At 37.9% G+C, this 19,422-nt stretch overlaps 1 protein-coding gene across 1 annotated transcript in view; it reads right to left on the bottom strand.

The window, feature by feature from the left end:
* Positions 1-19,422, bottom strand: part of LOC103461272 (syntaxin-binding protein 5-like) — a 165,762-nt gene that overhangs the window by 126,488 nt on the left and 19,852 nt on the right. Inside the window, exon 2 of the mRNA XM_081604843.1 lies at positions 8,769-8,866. Within this exon, the coding sequence (XP_081460969.1) occupies positions 8,769-8,866 (98 nt within the window). The remainder of the gene's footprint in view (positions 1-8,768; positions 8,867-19,422) is intronic.

The following is a 19,422-nucleotide window of genomic DNA, read 5'->3' as shown; positions in this document are numbered from 1 at the left end:
TGACACTGCGTTATTTCACCTCATGACACTGATGACAGTCTCCACACGTCTTCTGTATACAATGCATAGACTGAGACACGCCTCTTGTTTATTTGCCATTATAGCACTGACAGGCAACAAAACTATGTTAGGAATAAATATAGTTGAACAAAATCTTTTTTTTTTCTGTTTGCATCCAGTGATTGATTTTTTTTTTCATTTCTTCTCATAATAGGAACCAACAATGCTTTTGGTAATTGTTATCCATCTTTCTGCATGGAGTTTGCATGTTCTCTCTGGGTATGAATGCATGTTTTTATGGTTGTTTGCTATTGTATTGTGTTGTTCTGTGTTGCTATGCAGCATGATGCAGTTAACTCTATGGGCTTACAGTTTTGTGAAAAAGGGGTGGAGAAAAATCGGGTGCTTCCCAGATCTCCAGTCATTTAGCTACCCAGTGAGCTCATTGCTCCCCTTCTCACTGATTAACTGGCTACTTTCAGTGAAAGTAGTCAAAACCGCTTAATTTTTATAGCCACAGGTTATTACACCAAGGGATGTCGGATACACCGTTCAATAATAAAATTTTGTTAATTTATGTTAATTTTCTGCATCTATAGAGCCCTCCATCTTTACAGTGAATAGATGATATGCAGGGGACAGTTTGGAAGGATTTTTGCTTCAGAAATGGAATAACAGAGATATTGTAAGGACTTGTGAGACATACAAGACGGTGCAAATGTGATTAAAATGTCAAATATTCTAGTGTTTGGATGTACCATTCACATGACATTCTGACAAGAGCTCTGTTTTAATTTGTGGAGTTGTTACTTGGACGTCTGTCCGAGACCGACCCAATTAATACCTCCTGCAAGTGAGGCAGGGGAAAGCAGATTTTACAGACTCCATTCTTGTACGGTGGAGCAATTTATAAAAATGAAATTCAGCAATGCGTTTCCAACACAGACTGCAAAATTTGTGTCAATTTGACAAATTAAATCAACACTGACTTTTGTCACTCACACACCATTAAGAGTCAAAAGTACATTCAGTACATTTTTATCACAATCCCAATTATTATTTCTCTATTTTTATGTTTTAATAGGATGCAGACAACTTTGCATAACTGGACATGATTGCTTATTTGAAAGAAATAAACACTCTGGGACAATGATGCAGTTTATTTGCCTTGTGTATCTACTTTGCCACTGGTCACACCTACAAACACAAGCTACACAAACTCGTTCACACATCATGATGTAAAGCCAGACAGGTAAATGAAATTTTGACAAGATAAAAATGTTGCCCTGGTCACTGATTAAATAGCAGCTCAATGATCTTAGCATTCACCCATTCAGTTGTGTGATTTTTGTAATTGCTAAAAGAAATATGTAAAGTTCTACTGAAGTTTTCAGTGACCTTTCTGTCATGAAGGTAGAAAAGCAAGCTTTAAATATCACAGGGGGAAAAAAAGCAAAGGTCAACAACAAACCTGAACCTTTCTTCATATAGATTTAACAATTTCAAGATTAATTGTTCTAGTTTCTATACTTTTAGTGCTTGTGAATGTGAAACAGTTGATCTAAAATTTACATTTGTCAAATGATTCAATAACTGATTGTAGTATGATCACCACATATATGAGTCTAGATTAATAATAAAAAGAGAGACAGGCCCACACAAAGGGCAAACTCTTCAAAATGCTGCAATCAATGTAGCAGCAAGTACCTTGAAGATTTGAACAAAGACTAATAATCACATTTATGTGAAACTTTGATTTTTTTTTTGTTTATATGATTGCAAAATTACAACCCGTTTAAAAACACTCCACTTTTACATTTTTAAAGGGACAAAATTCAGCAAATTGGCTCCATGGCTCATTAACCTTTAGGTTAGTAATCAGTACCATTGGCGTTTTTCAGAAGTTCACTAAGCGATGGTATTAATAGGCATCTGACCTTTTATCCCCTGACTTATCACCACGTCAAGAGTGAAAGGAAAGTGAAAAAGTGGCACTGAGAAAAGAGTTTTAAAAAAGTCAGGAGGAACATAATGGAAAGAAGTTTATATTAAAAACCCCTTGATTGCAATCAGACAAAGGAAAAAGGTCTAGTGTCCCCCCTTGCACAGATTGAAATTTATTTTTTTTATTTAATCAGTGCATACCTAGCAATAATAACATTTCAATAAACTGAAAGCAACAGCCTTTCCAGGAAGAACATTTCCCAGTTTGTTTATGCATCCTATTTCTGACTACCTCGATGGATCTTCAGAACATTTTTACACTAATGTCACTAATGTAAAAATAGTGAATGAGTTTGAGTCAAAAGCTTCCAGATCTACTACAGTATAAGTTTGTAAAACAGGTCATTTTTTGTTTCAGCACACTTTAGCACAGAACAAATACAGTTCCTTGAATGTCATTAAGCTTGACCAACATATTTATAATGTCATCTCGCTGCAGTTGGATGCAGTAAGGAACCTATGTTGTTTTTAATAGTCGCCATCTAATCAAAATATTCTGATTTTGCTGATGCCCAGCAAAATCAGAATTTTAACCTTAAAATTCTGATTAGATTTTTAATGTTCCATTGCACTGAGCAATGGAACATTATGAATTTTTAAAGTTCTTGTCGGTTACAGCCCAAATCATTATTGATTCTGCATGATATATTCACTATGTTTCCATATTCTCATCCACTCTGCCTGGTTAACAGCATTATTTTCCTGTCCCTATGTTGACTAATTTAACTACTACTGAATCATGTAAAATAGCATATGATGAAAATATAGATTTATTTTGGTTCTGGATGATAATTTTTAAGACACAGACCACTAAATGTGTCAAATTAGACTTAATTATTTATAAGGTATTTGCAAAAGTGAATTAATTTTACTTTCAAACGCTTGACTTGGACCAATCAAAAACACTATAATCTTTCTTCAGTGTTGAGTCCAGTACAAAGAAAATTTTCAATTCTGTCAATGGCTGTGTATTATAGCAAGTCTTCATTAACTTTCTAATTGTGAGTGAACTGTCATGTGAAAGTCTACATCAAGTTTTCTGCAAGTTTTTAACAAACATGCTTTTATGAATCAATTTTAGTGCATTAATGCCCTTTTCTAAGTGTTATTTTTATTTTATTTCTATAAAATTAACCAAAGATTATAGTAGCAATATGAGTTAGTGAATACGGACCTAAAACATTAACCTAAATTATCTTTACAATAAACAAATATTACATAAGAGTAAGTTTGGAAAAAAAATCCATTGTGGATTGATGTCCTGGAAATAACATTCTCATAGTTTTAAGCTGCTAAAATGTGATGATCTACCCGACTTGCTGTTAGGCTTCCTTTCCTTTGAAGATTTATTTACTTTTGTTGAAAATAACAGTAATACAACATATTTTTACCAGAAGAAATGGAACTTCAAGCATTAAGAAGTCAAAGAGAAACCTAGGATCTTGTTCAAATTGCTCCATTGCCTGTTTGTACCCAGCCATTACTATTTCATCCCAACCCACTTTCATTTTGCACCAGTAAATGAACCATTTTAAACTGACGCTGTATGGTATTAGGAAAACGTGATACTATATAAAATTTTTTTTAACCATGTCTTGTCCAGCTGTGGAGCAATCAGACTGGTTGCCTAATAGTTTTACTTTCACAAATGGAGCATTTCACTGCATCGCTTCACTTCACTTATATTTTTTAAAATAAAAAACTGTTATAATTTGCTTTCGCAGACAAATTTCTATCGCAGGTTATAAAAAGATAGAAAAGAAATGGAGAAGAGAAAAATGGAAAAGATGTCGGGAAAGGAAAGAGGGAGAGAGGGAAGTGAAAATATAACACTAGTAATCCACTTCTGTACTTGCAGGAATACAGAAAGAGAACACAGAATTTTGATATTATAGTTGAATATTTCTATTAAAATATTGATTAAATATCATGAACAATCTTACTTTTGTCTTCATCACAATGGCCCACCATTTTGCTTGAGCTTTCAAATCTCAGACACTATCATGTGACGCATCGACACAAAAGCCAGGCAAGTCGCTACAAAAGTGTGAAAATCAAGTTGATAAGGTTCTGTTCTGAAGATGAGGCAAAAATACCACACGGTCAAATAAAAGCAAAAAAGAAATGATGATCATGTCAAAGTGAAGCTTGTTGGAAGGAAAGCAAGAAGAAATGGGTGTTACAGGATTTTTGATATTACTGTGGATTTAACATTCATTGAGACATTATAATAAAAAGCAAACTAATTATTGATTAGTTATAATTTATTAGCGCTTTTCTGCTGAGCAGCATTCTGCTAAGACACCTTTAAAGTGAGTACAAACTAAAAGTATCTTAGATTATAAGTGGGAGGCTGGAGATCTGACTAAGTGAAATGAAATTCAGCCACAGTATGACATTTGGCTGCAGCGTCTACGTACAATGTCATCACTTCCACATGTGCATGGCCATGGCAACAGTTGTGTTGATAAGTTGTGTTGCTTCTGAACACACCATAAAATAGAACAGTGTGCAAGTAAAACACAGCCATACCCTTGAAGTGAGATGTATCTGATCGTAGCACTGACCACCAGGTACCTTGAACAGTCACTGCTGCACACACAGCAAAATGTTCATCATGCGGCACATAAAACATAGCCACCAGCACAGTGACAATCATGAATACATAATAGTCTACCTGATGTGTGTGCTTGTCTATCTGGCACTACCGACCTGTCCTCTCTCTCTCTCACACACACATACATTGTAAAGACTGTCTGATTAATAATAAACTATAACAGATGCTGTGTGTTTACTCAGAGCCACCTTGTCCCATTCCCAGCCCACGCTCCACTGGCCAAATTAAGTTTCATCCTCAAAACCAGAGCTCGAGTCCCATTTCACTCAGTGATGGTGGCTGCTTAACTTATCTTGATTACTTAGCACTGTCAACAAAATTTCCACAAAGTCTCTGCAGAGCCCAGGGTTGATAGAAGGGCTTGTGATATAAGTTTCACTCAAATTTGTCCTCACTTATCAACTTCAAAAGATCAATTTAAACTAACTTGTTTATTTTCTTCATGCACACCACAATGCAAGTTACGTTTCACTAAATGAAATAAATATTCCCTGCGATACATGTCCTAATTAAGGTGCACACACCTCCGATTGTGCAAACAAGTTGGTTGCTGATGGGCCAAGTGAAGCTGGGGTTTTATTTAGACTGCATTTCTAAATGTATTGATTATGTTAAAGGGAAGTCTTGTCAACAAATGTGCAATAAGCGGGAAAAATAAGGAAAAAATGCAATCAGCAATAAAATACTGGAGTCTCTAGAACATTAGCACTGTAAGCTAACTGTGAACTGTAACTGTGAAACTGATTTTCAATTATGATTCCTGGGTTTTGTGTCATCTTAAAACATGCGCAGAAATAAAATAAAAATACATTCTTCAAGTAGCATAATAAGAATACAATAACATTTGACTGAGTTGATCCACAATAATCCTGAATTGCTGCCCAACACTTCAGACTCAATCTGGCTTGGAGAGTTGGTCCCAACGTGTCACATAGCTTAATATTATCTGACCCCTGTCTTCTTCCTCTCCTCCACCATTTTTTCCAATCCTCATATCAAACTCGCTTTTCTTGCCCCGTCTGATTTTTTTTGTTTTCTCCTTCCCTGATCTTATTGACCGTTATGAGAACTGACGGCCTATCAGGCTCTGGCAATTCTATTACCAGAAGCCTTTTGAAAGCGAATTTACTTTCACAGCTTTGACACACAAACCATTCACAGGTCGGAGGCAAACATGTGTGTGCTCTCACACCTGTAACGTATTTCTGTGAAAAAAGATACAGACGGGGACTCGCGTAGACAGCCAAAGACTGCACACTCAGCAAGCCAGCTTGCACTGAGAAGTAAAGAAGGAAACGTGCAATTGCAGACTCCTGCCAAGCTCTTCCTGTATTCTGTTTGTACTCAATAAACTACACCTCAGCATATGTTGGTAGTCGCGCCCCAGGCAGAGGGAGGAGTGTCTTAGGGACGCCACTGCAGAGAGCCTAGTTGCCAACCCACTGCGCCAACCCTGATGACATTGTTGCTATGCACTATTCACAAGAGCAAGGCTGGTCCTACTGTGAGTGACTCAGCTATTCAAGTTAAATATGTCACAAAAACGTGGTAAGCATGGGTCATACCGTCTCAAGTTCTTTCAGTAGAATGTGATAAATGGTTGGGTATGGAAGGCAGTTTGTCATTGAGGAAATCAAAGTAGATAATATGGACATTAGATGCCACCTTTCTTTAGAAATCCTAATTCTATAACAGAAATAGACCCCTTAAACATACCCATCGTCAAACCTAGTCTTCATAAACGTGCCTTTGTCTTACAAAGCTGCACACAGCTGGGGCACTTTGTGGCTTCTTAGACAGACAAAGGCTCATTTTACTTTGTGACAACCATACAAGCTTGCCACGTCTTTCATTTGGGAGTAATCTTAGGGGTACAGATTAATCTTAGGGGTACAGAGAAACCAAAATTCCACAAACACCTTTTTGGGGCATGCCGGAGGGATCATGTTTCTCAGATAGCCAGGGAAACGTAGTTCCCCTGGAGCAACTGGCCCCCCTGGCTGGAGGGAAGCACAGACCTCTCTGTGTACCCCTTCCTATCCACTCAGTAGAAGATAAAAGATGGAAGGATGGATGGATATTAGAAGTTTGGTCACACCTGGTATTTTGAGTATCTGAGAAGGTCTGTAACATTTGCACCTTTTATTCCAAATTGTCCTGAAAATGTGTTCATTGAAACTTAAGCACATGTTTTACATACAGTTTGCAAATGATGTGCATACAGACTAGCACCCCAACCGAGCAACCTGCAGTGCGCTAGATCCTGCAGTGTGCAACCACCTAGTGAGCTAGGTGGTTGCCCCAAAGCAATACCTCTACAGGCAGAATATCAAAAATTTCTGAGGAGTTTTTTTTTTAATTATTTATAGTGGTTTAGTAGAAAAACTGTTTAAGTTGTAATTACCAACTTGAAGGCACGGTTTTGAAAAGCTGACATCGGTCATTTTGTGTTAGCCTACCAAAGCATTTTATGTCATGGCCTCTGCAGAGGTCAGTGTTTTGGATTAAGTTCAGAGATAGTTATGTTATAGATTTCCAGAACTACATCATTTTATTTTGTTATCATTTTAGGATTATTCCCCATTGTAAACTAAAAGTTACTCTTCATTGCTACATTGCTGGCAGCACCATGTTTAACTGCAAGATCAAATGTCTCTCCCTTCTCACCAATGGACACCGTTTACAAATCAATCAGTCGTCCTTTCATCAGATCAGAGGGTTTCTCCTTTAGGTGCCGTGACTCACTCTGGTTACTTTAAAGCAAAGCCTCAGCAGGATATCATCTGGCTTTTACTGAGAAGATGCTTCAGTCTAGCCACTCTTCTACAAAGGCCTTATTGGTGCCTCCAGGCACTTAAGTCTATAGAGTATATGATGGAAAACGTTGCCCCTAAAGAAACCACTAAACACAGTCCCCAACAGTCAATAAATATTGGCATCTCTTTTCTTTACATCTGAGCTTTGAAATCAAAAGATTTAATGTAAAAGTAAAATACAGCTAAATCTTAAATTCATTTAAAAAAAAGTGAGGAACATTGCAGAAAATGACAGCAGACTTTCAAATGCCTTGAAGGAGAAATGCGATGAAGGACAGAGGAAGGGTGAATTGGATAAATACAGGAAGAAAAAAGGTCCTCCAGACAGCAGGCATTACGGGGTGAGGCTGAGAAAAAGTTAAATAAAGAGAAGTGTGTGTATGGGTCTAAGCTATAGAGAGAGAGAGACGGAGTCAGCGACAACCACATGGGAGTTGGGGAGGGTGTGTGCAGCATGTCAATACAAATGCTAAATCACTCAAGGGCTTTCATCCAGCTGAAATTTCAGCCTTGCTTCAAAGTCAGGTGTAATGCAGAGAAAAAGGAGGGGTTGAGGTAGAGAGGAATTTAACAGATGTTTGCATTTCATTGCGCTACAATGAATATATCAAGTGTAATCCACCAAATCACCTTATGATTTAGCTCATCCTGACAAATTATTTCAAAAACATATAGCAACATCTCCCTCCGTTGCTGCCTTTATTCCGTTTCTCTCCGTACCGAGAGATCTGCGCTCAATCTACTCGTGTATAACCACATGCGAAAGCCTCGACTATGGCTTGCCGCCTTCGGCGCAGCCTCCCTGAAGAGATGCTTGGAAGCCTCGGTATTTATGAGGGTGTAATATCCTACCTGGGCTGCACTCGCAAATCCTCTCTCATCCCTGTAACGGGGTGGCCCAGGGGAAGGATGGGGCTGTTGGATGGACGGTTCTGAGACTGCAACACGACAACTGAGCAACATGATATGACAGGACAGAGAAAGGGGAGAGGAGGAAGGGAAAGCCTGAAGAGTAGAGACCCCTGCTTCAAAACACAACCTCTGTGGGAGGATAAGCTGCAAAGATTTAAATGGATATCTATTTGGAAATATTTCATAACTAGGTATGTTATTCTTGACATTGTTTCAATTACATCTACTTATGTTTTTGCTCCTGTTGGCAGGAGATAGTATATCTTTGCTGTGATTGATGAAGTTTAATTATACAAATGCAATAGTGTATAGGGTCAAAAGCCACATCCTCAAATTACAGAATGATGCAGTGTTTTCATAATACTTTCAACAAGTCTCTATTACCCCATAAATGTAAGACGAAATAAATTCAAGGATACATTCGTACACCACCTGATCTTGAACCAATGGCCAGGATCTTCTGCACGGGGTCAAAGGCCAAAGATGTGGGTTGGTACGGGAATCCATGCCGAACCGTCTGCAAGAAAAACAGTAACGTAAAATATCAATACAAATAATATCTATTTTACTTTTCATGTTTACTAAATCAAAGGTTATTTTGCAAGGAAAATATTTTATGTCTTTCTTTATTGCTCCTGTAGGGATCACATCAACACACGAGGGGAGAAGAATCCCACAAGATGTAGCACATCATTTTAACTTCATAATGTCAAGAACAATTGATAGTAGCAGATATAAAAAGAAGGAAATGTTCTACCTGTGACATTTTTGCTTTATTATTATTCCACCTGGCTGCTACTTTTGTAATGTTTATAGAAAACCTGCAACTTGCAGTCGAGAGAAATCATTAATCTAAGAATCTACTGTCTTTGATTTATCCGAGATCAGGTTGCAGCGATAATGAGTCCAAGAGGGAAAACCCAAACATCTTTCATACTTATAGTTCCTGAAACAACTTTTTTGGTCTAAGCAGGTAACCATTGAATTAAAGCACCTGGAGGGATCATCATCCTATACCTGAACCACCTCTACACTCTTAGCTCAAAGCAGCAGCTCTGCTTTGAGCTTCCCCTAGATAGGCACACTCTTTCCTAAGACTGAACCCAGTCGTCCTGCAGTGGATGCTCATTTAATCCACGCTTGAATATAGACAGAAAGGGAAATCGAGAGCTTGGTTTTTCAGCTCAGCTGTTTCTTTACCACAATGCCACACAGCAGGATTCACATCACAGTCAAAATTGTAAAAATCCATCTGTCCTTGACTGTCTTCCTACCATTATTCATGAATGAGACATTAAGACAAAGAAAAACAGCATTTGTAAGAGACTCGCATTTTACAGTTCCCCTTTTTCCAATCAACAACCAAATTACTTCATACTCGGCTCCAAAACCACTCCAGTGCATCTACCGTCATGATTTGAAGTTGCCAACAGAACCACATCAGCCACAAAATCAAATATGAAACCTTTCTGTTCACTAACCAGTCACCTTCCTTTCCACAAACAAGATTAACGACCAGAAGCAGCCCTGACAGAGTACCACTCAATTCTAAAACAAGGTTATTTGCAGAGAATGCAGACAGCAGAATGAGGAAAACGTCATTGTCTTCTGTAATATGTTGTGTCTATTATTCTCTTTTGCCAAAACAAAACAACATAGCTTTGAGGGAAAAAAAATAGATCAACCAAAGCAGAAATAAAAAGGTTTATATTTTGAACTCCATCAATCTGGAACCATTGTACTGAGATGCAAGGGAATCACTTCTTGAGAATCTATCAATAAACTTTACCTTTGTTCACAATGCAGCTGGATTCTGATATGGAGTTAATTGAATTAGCTTCAGCTGTCTCATTCCAGAGGCTGACAAGGCAAAACAAGGCTGTCTCTCAAGGCCCACTTTGAAAGGCCCTGAATGCTCTGCAGCTGTCTGCCATTAGTCATGTTAAATATCCCAGCGGACTGTCACTTGCAATAAACCTGCTCTGAGGGGATGTACATGAGAAACACGGCCATGATGGCTGCTGAATAAAAGCCCACTGCAGTATGAGGGAATGTCCTAATAAGATGCTATATAAAAAACGGCACCCTATGCAGAGCTGCTAAATCAATGGTGTGACACAAACAACCCACTGAAGGAGTGACCAGTCCTCTTTATACAAGCAAACTCAATTAAAAAAGGTAATGCACTGAATAATTCTAATATTTTAATTGGACTTTGCGATAAACACAATACATGGACACATAGTACCAGGGTAATATGGCAGTGCCCACTTTTCTACTGTCTTCTCAATGACTCAATGCTTTCCAGTTTGTAAACTCACCCTGTGCTGTTTTTTTTCCCCTTACAAGCAGAAGTTCAGTTAAAGTCCCTCACTGACCATTTAAGGCTTCACTGATATTCTTGTACAATGTAATGTCTGTTTGATCCAAAGTGCGGCGCAGGACATCTGACAGGGAGAGCTCTTAGCATAATTAGCAGGAGGGAAAATGGAACCTAGACAAGCGTATCAAATTTAAAACTACAGTCAGTGCTCACCATTAGCTACACCTTGCTGGGCCCCTTGTTTGCTTTCATAACTGCAATAATACTTTATGGCATTCATTCAGCAAGGTGTCAGAAACACTTTGTGAAGATTTTATGTTCGCAAATACCAAATGTGATCTATTGGATTGAGATCAGGTGACTGATCTGATTCTGCTGGTCAGCTTAATCTTCAGCTAAAGTCCAGAAGGTGGCAAAATGCTTAAATGTGATGCTTTGTTGCCATTTGCGTTTCGAATTTGATAGGGTGTGGTCAATAATGGGGCTAGTGAGTTTATGTTAGACTGAGAAACATTTCAACTTATCCACTTGGATGAAGTCAAGTATCTTAAGAACATAATTCCATAAAACTAAATGATGGTAGTCATCTCATACCCATTGTGGACTGTTATCAGGCAATGCTCACACACTGAAACACATGGGATCAGAAAAATATAAAGGTCACTTATTCTGCATCTTCTCTTTTAAATCATTCAGTTTGATTGTTCACTACATAGTCCCTTTCCTCAGCAATACATCCTGTAAGCGAGGTGGAAGTGTGTAATTCATCTTTGCTATAGATCTGTGTCTCTCTTTGCCAGCTACCATTTATTCACCCATTCACCACCTCAGCCCCTCCATCTCTGGTGTGTCCTCACCATGAATCCCACTCCATCTTCAGGAGTCATGAGCGAGAAGCTCTCACTCCCTTGGCACTCAGTGCTGCTCTCAGTCGCTTCTTGCACTCTTGTGAGTCTCATTAAGCTTTTCTTGTGTAGGCGTGAGCATGCAGCACCACCATTCAGACAGGGGCACATAAAGCCTGCCCTCACATGCCTCACTGCTTTTCACTGGCCAGGGTCAATAATGGAAGCAGTTTCTGTCATAAGTTCCACATTCAGTGAGTGGAGTACCAAATATTTCTGTTAATGAATTCAAGCAGAGCTCATGTAACAGATCATTTTCATATCACAGAAATTCCTAAGCATTTGCACAAACAGGGCACCACAGCATACGCAACTTACTTTTATAAGGCTGGTCTTGTAAGGCTCTTGTTGTTAAATCGGTTTAAAATATAAGTAGAAACCAGAATGTACATGCAGATGTGCAAATACAGTACACAGCAAATGTGGAAGTGTTCCATCAACTCCTACAGAGTAAAATTTTACACTTTTAAGGTGTCTATATAGGTCCACACTGGATGGTGTAGAAGTTACACTTTTGAATGTGTTATTTCTGATAGAGTTGATTCAACAGTAGTTGAAATCAAACACACTTCAGTGTTAATTTACCCAAAAACTACTGTATATTGTCAAAAGTTACACTATAAATGTGTTAATCTAACACAGAAGTGTAACGTATATATTAACATAGAAATCTGAGTTTTGAGATGCGCCACCACAACACCCAATCTAGCTAGTTTGATATTTATTGCCAAGTGACTGATGATGACGTTGGTGACGAGCTTTACCCAGAATGCACCTGGAGAAAATAAGGATGATTAATTTGTAGTTTTGTGTGTCATAAAGTCAAATATAAGAGTGAAAATAAAGCCAGTCATGTGGCACAACATTTTATTCAATATTTTACACCCACTATGTCACTAAACTCAGTCAGTCTAGTAAAGTCCCTACACTGGCTCCTTGTAGCACAAAGAATAGATTTTAAAATACTATTGTTAATTTATGAATCACTTAACAGTTTAGCACCACAATACCTTAAAGATCTGTTATTACTGTACCAACCGTCTAGACCACTCAGATCTTCTGGTTCTGGTCTACTCTGCATCCCCAGAACCAGAACCAAACAAGGAGAAGCAGCATTCAGCTTCTACGCACCACAAATTTGGAACAAACTTCCAGAAAACTGTAAAACAGCTGAAACACTGAGTGCCTTTAAATCTCAACTTAAAACCCACCTGTTTAGAGTTGCTTATTTTTAATGTTTTTATCCTTACTTTTTAATTTCTTTTTATTTCTCTTTCTCACCGTTTCCTTTTTAATGCTTTCTTAAAATCTATTTCTCTTCCTCATTGTTTATTCTATGTCACATGCTGTTTTTATTTTTATTTTAATTATGTGAAGCACTTTGAAATGCCTTGCTGCTGAAATGTGCTATACAACCATGAGTCAACAATGGAGCACCCTACTATATAAGCTATCTAAATCAACACCAGACTGAGTGTCGAGTTAGAAGTCAACACTGGTCTGGACTAACTCTTTGGAACACTTAGGGAATCTAACACCCACTAACACTCGTGTTGTTGAATTAACACGTTATTCTTAACATTCCGCTCTTGCACTGGAAATCTGACACTTCTGAATTTGCTGTGTATGATTGAAAAGTAAATGAACTACTCTTGTCTACAACAAGAAAAAGACGGAATAAAATGTTTATTTTGACTATAAATGCGACATTTCAGTTTGAGTTCTGCAGCATGAGAAACTCCCCTGCTGCGGGTATATCGTGTAAAAAATATTCACTAGGAACAAAATGTTCCCAAATACCTCTAATAACTTCTGGGCCAAGAGAGATGGAGGGTTCATGGATCAAACTGTACGAGGAGCGAGGAGAGAGGAGCTCACGCCACTGCATTATTTGGGTTGCACATAATGTCTCATCATCCAAATGCCATCAATCATTCAAAAACTCTGCAATAAAAACCAAGAACACAGAATGAACAGAAAAGCAGTAAAACCTGCAGACTGCTTTTAATCAATAATTTTGAACGGCTAGTAAAACGTTAAACTAATCACCATCATTAAAATCCCAAGCCAATTTGGAATAACACTGTAAAACATCCAGCCTTCCCAAGCACCCAATCACCAGCACAACACATATTTGTTTGACCACCTTGATTGTACAGAGTCTGATGTTGTTGCTCTCATTAATGCTGGAGAGGCATGCGTTAGTAAACCTGCTGGAAAATCGCACAGAGGACGAGGTGGTCGCGCTAAACACGGCAGTGCGAGAAACGACACAGACACGGTCTCATTCCCACCGCACTGCATATGTATGTGCACATGGTTTGCAGATGCAGAGATACAAAAAAAAAGACATGACCCCTTCCGACTGCAATGGCTTTTCCTTAATGTGTTATCTGGCAGAGCTTTTTGCATGTTTGTTTAGCCCACTTGCTTAGATAAACAGTGTTTCCGAAACATAGACTCAGTTGGCACATTTAATAATCTCTCTCTATTTCTTTCGCTTGCGTTTCGGGCCAATACAAATTTTGACATCACTGGTTTCTGTCTGAAATCATTTTGGTTCAAAACTGTGGTTATTTTAGAGGTAGAAATGATTACATTTTCAGAATGTTGAATCTGTCAGCGTAGAAAGCATCACTATATCACTGACCAGTAGGAATATAATGCTAGATGTACCGAACTGTCAGACAAAAGCAGTCAGAAGTTGAATGTGTCAGCCTCAGGTGATCAGTGCTCTGATCCAGAAGGGTACACACACATGTGCTTTCATATCCAGGGGGGAAAAATGAGACAAAGCCTCCACACCAAACCGGTAAAGGAATGGCTGGTAATGTTGGCGTGCCGAAGCTTTAAAATTCACCCATTTGCTTTAAATCAGCATTTTGTAATTGTTACAGGTTTTTAGTAACACAGCCGTAGCATAAAAAATGTAGCAGGCCTATGGGTTAGCATAATGCATATTATATGTTAATGTGACATGAGTCCAAGTGATATTTGGATATACATCTGACTATAAATGAAATGTCCAACTAGACCCTGAAAAATGGACGCCAGCCATAAAATTAGCCAGGTTAAAAAAAAACACTGAACACTTTATTTATTTAGGGAGGCTAAGCCTTAGTGACGTTATTCAGTTCTGTCCAGAATGTTAAGGCCAACTTAGCTAAAACAAACAATGTAATTAGAACTTTCAAATATAAGTAAATAGCAAAACTGCACAATTTGAATCATAATCTAGTGACATCACAATGAACTGTAGATTGAAAAAATCATAACCTAAAAAGGCAGGTTGGTATGAATACTCTTTAAACACTTTGAATCTTCAGATATCACAAACTTCACATCAAATTAGCATAATGTCAAATTTATTTATGTAGCACTTTAAAAACAGATGTAAAACTGCACAAAAGTGCTGTACAAAAACAAAAATAAAATAAGAGAGAAATATTACAAGAAAAGAAAAAAATCTGTATATATTATTAAAATAATATATATGATTTTTTTTTTTACATTTAAAAACATTTTAAATGTAGCAGGCCTTTAACGTTTGTTTCTCTTGTCATTTCTCTGGGGTCTCTTCCTATCATAGAAAGTTAGAACAATAAGGTTGCACTGCAAAACACTGCATGTGTCATCGTCTCATAGAAATAAGGGTTAACTGAAAATAACCCGAGTACTCGCCACGTGTGCCATTTTAATCCAAATCTTGGCATATGCATCCCAGTTATAAATGAGAATTTCATTAACTACCTTGTAAATAAATCAAATGTCTTTATATTTCTGCTTGTGAGGCTAAGCCTTAATGTAATATGCCACTCTGAAAAATATGGGTAGAAATATTACACTCCCTGAGGGTAAGGTTTACAAATGTGTTTCCCACTCAGAAAAACAATACACATAAGCTTTGCTGTAAATCTATATGCTGTGTGTCAACGGGCATTAGAGTAAGCGCTCCTGCAGCAGACCAATTAAGACTGCCTGACCTTCAGACGCAACTATATCCGATGGTCAACAAATGCAAACATAGCAGGGTTCCTGATAAACAGACTTGGTGTGCTCATTTCATTAAAAATTTATTTGTAAACAGTAAATGACCTACATTCAAGACATAAAATGCAAATTTCAACACCTAATGAAATCTACTGCAACCTTAACTTCTTAACGTATTTTTGGTGGTTGGATGTCGAAGACTATTAAGCTCTGGTGATCAACGTAACCTGGCCATTATACTGGGATTTGTGCCACTGAGCTTGATTTCTCAGGATACATTTCATCCTGGCCAATCAGCAAACAGGCAAACAGAGGGGAGGGAGTTGTGAACGATAACGTTGATTTTCTGGAATGCTTTTGAATTGTCGCCTGCCTGTAGTTTTAGCAATGGCAGCCGAGGACGTGAACAAAGTCACTCAGTCCATGTTGGGCATGCTTCCAAATATTAAACAATTAGTCAGGGCAAGATGAATGTTAAAGGCATTTTATTGTTGGCAAAGATTTTGTTTCCCAGCCTGCAGCTCTCTTTAACAGCCATCTCGTTTGGCTTGGCACTTCTCTTTTTGCAGTGGGGGATGGTGATTTACAGCATACACAATTTCCGGTAAGTTTTGTAGCGTCTCTTCCTTCATGATCGAGCTGGTGTATCGCACATGTCATCCAACCATTCAAAACTTAAACAGAGTTTGCATCTATAGGAATCTAATGTTTCTCAAAAGCTGAGGGTTCAGACCTTCTGTATGAAGCAAAGCATAGAAAAAGGCGCTGATATTTTTACCAGGCTGTAAATAAATGTAGATATTTTTAAAGATGTTTTTAAAAAGGAAAACTCCCTATAAGCATATGCTTATATCACACCAAAATAGGTAAATATTAAATTATGTGATTAACAGAGTATTGTGTCAAAGTGTTACAATCTTAAATTCAATTCACTGCATGCTCATGGTGAAGAAACACGTATCTCTGAGGACCAACCTGGTTAAACAAACACATTCACACCTTCTTCCTCCAGGTGTTGCCACTAGTCCCCTATGTTTTCTGTAGTTAGACTTCCCTGACTCCATTGCACTGTTGCTGGGATACAGGAGTACCAGCCCCTTACATGTACACACAAAAGTGCCAAGGGATTGAGAAATGTGTTATCTATCCATCTTATACAAATGTCCTCCATCTACCTGCTTTACTTTTTAAGCTGCTATCCACACAAATACACATTTATGCACACACCTTATGCTCTATCAGATAGTCCTCACAAATATCCCCCACCCCCTACAGACTGATACCACCACATGCCACCCACCAGCCTCTCCCGCTCTCTCTCGATGCAGCGCTCAGCTGCAGAGCTGGTCTAGACCCCTGGTTCTATAAATAGCAGTCAGCATCCATGTCTACCAGTGCCAGCCAATTGTGCATTGAAGAGCTGGATCTACAAACACATGTCAGCACAACATGAAATCAGATTCTCCCTCCCCAATGTCCAAAAACAGCAATTATCCATAATTATTATATAACATAAATTGATATTTTGTTACTTAGTAGGACGGAACAATTTTTTCTGTGCTCCCAGTATGTTTGGCTTTATTATTTTCTATGTTTTTACATTGATGTTATGTAAAGACAGATGTAAGGATTTTATAGTGCTGTACAAATTAACTTTCCTGGTCTTGCCAAGATTGTGAAAAATGTATTTTAGCAAACTTGTCTAAACACCTCGGCTAAATCCTATGGTGATTGCCATTATTAGCAAAAGTCGATGTATCCCGTTTTATTCTTTCTCACTTTTCAGGAAGGTTGGCACCGCATGAAATAACCGCCACAGAAATTGCCAGTAGATGTTTTTCCCTATGTCTAAGAGGTCAAAAATGCTGTTTTTTTGTGTGTTTGTTTGTTCTGAGTAGAAGCAAAGCATCTTCCCATACATATATAGCCAACTGTATACCACAAGGAAATTCAAGTTTAAGAGTTGCATTGCCTTTGTGTGGTAAAATAACAGCCATTTCTTCCTCACTGTTAGTACAAGCCACTGCAAAACATCATGCTAATGCAGCAACACAAAACAAATCCACTGTTTACTACTAGCAATTGCTCATGCTATACCATGCAAAGTATTCATTCCTGAGGATGTTTTCACATTTTGTCATTCTAGGAGAACAAACTTCAGAGTACCGAGTTTATTTTTACATAATGGTCTTATTTGAACACATCAAATGACATTTTATAAGACATATGACACTCTTATTGTCACGTTTCTATGAAGGCTAAGGTTTTAGAGTGCATTACTAATAGCTGTGCTCTTGACAATATTTCCCACTAGAGTTGTGGATGTCGGCAGCAATTCCAGAATTGTTGTGGGATTCTTGGTTAATTCTTCACTGCTTAATGCTCCTGTCCACCAATGTGTCAGTTTAGAAGGACAGCCATATCTTGATAGCTTCTCAGCTGGGTCATACATTTTTTTTTGATTGATATCTAAAATGGTGATGCATTAGATGTCCAAAGCGCATGTTATCGTTTTGTAACCTTAAAATCTTTTTTACAACTATATCGTTTTTAGTATTCATGATAATGAGTATTCTCTAAAAGGGTTCTTAACCTTTTTGTACTTCGTATCCCAACTTTAGTTCAACATGACCTGAGGCCCGTTTTTACAAATGTATTCATTTACCAAACTGTCCTCACTTTTGTTTGACTTCTATTCATTATTTAAATCGACCATACATGCACAGCTTAACAAGCAAAAATGTCAAATAATGTGATAGCATAATGAGATAATCACAGGAACATTTACTTATTTGTATGCAACCCTTCATTTACAACAATCTGAAAAAGCCAGCAATTCATGGAACAAAAACTGCAACACGAATAAAGCGATTCTTATTGTAGAATTACTTAATTTTTTACTGTGCTTGATTCTTTATGACCACCAAAATAACTTTTAAAAATACTCAAATATTTACATACAGGAAAATGTGGAATAAAATGCTCAAAAAAAAGCATATGTTTAAAAAATAATTTTCAAATTAAACATACTGTAAAAACATACATTGAAATAAAATGCAAATGAAAATATAACCATATAATCTGCAAATTAATATGACAATTGCTTCAACAACTTTCATTTTTACATGGCAGAACCAGAAGCTGCTCTTCATATCTGTAACACAATTACAATCACAACCATTTATCTTTTGGCAAACTACCACACTTTTTTTTTTTTTATGTTCGCTTCTTAACGAGACACTAGGGCCTGCCTCTTTCACAACATCACATCCAGTCTAGTTTGAATGGGGGAAAGACTCACTGTTACGGTAGCTCACAGATTAGCTAGGAGTCCGTTTTGGGCTTTGGTCCCTGTGTGAATCCTGATTCACACAGGGATGTGGTTGTGGGTGGTATAGGGGGAGTTTCACACTCCCCACTGCTAGAGGTGGATCCTCCTTTGAGACAGAAATCCACAAGGAGCCCAGGTCCAGTTTGCACTACTGTAACTTTTAAATTGGTGACAGGAGAAACTCGTAGAAGCTGGGATTCCAGATGTGAAGACAAAGCAACATCATTTTTTAGTAGGATCCACAGAAAATGGGTCCAAAATCCACACGTGTCCCCCTCTAGGATCCTCAGGAAAGCACTCATCAAATTTCTCAGTCAGTTGTGACAGGTGCCAAAAGACTGTTTCACTGATCTTCAACTGAGGAGAAAGAGCCTTAAAAAATGTCAGACAAGTGGAAACATGCCCACCCTCTTCTCTTTTGTCCTTTTGGTCCACGATGCAAGCTTTTTCTTGAATGCTTGAATTTTGTCTGCAGTAAAAAATGTTATTTCTTGTTATTCAGCTGGTTCAGTATAGTGGAACGA

Source organism: Poecilia reticulata, chromosome 2 (genome assembly GCF_904066995.2).
Source record: "Poecilia reticulata chromosome 2, P_reticulata-male-v2, whole genome shotgun sequence".
In the NCBI taxonomy this organism is placed as follows: Eukaryota; Metazoa; Chordata; class Actinopteri; order Cyprinodontiformes; family Poeciliidae; genus Poecilia; species Poecilia reticulata.
The sequence above is the reverse complement of the archived record's forward strand: the minus strand, read 5'-3'. Positions and strand labels throughout refer to the sequence as shown.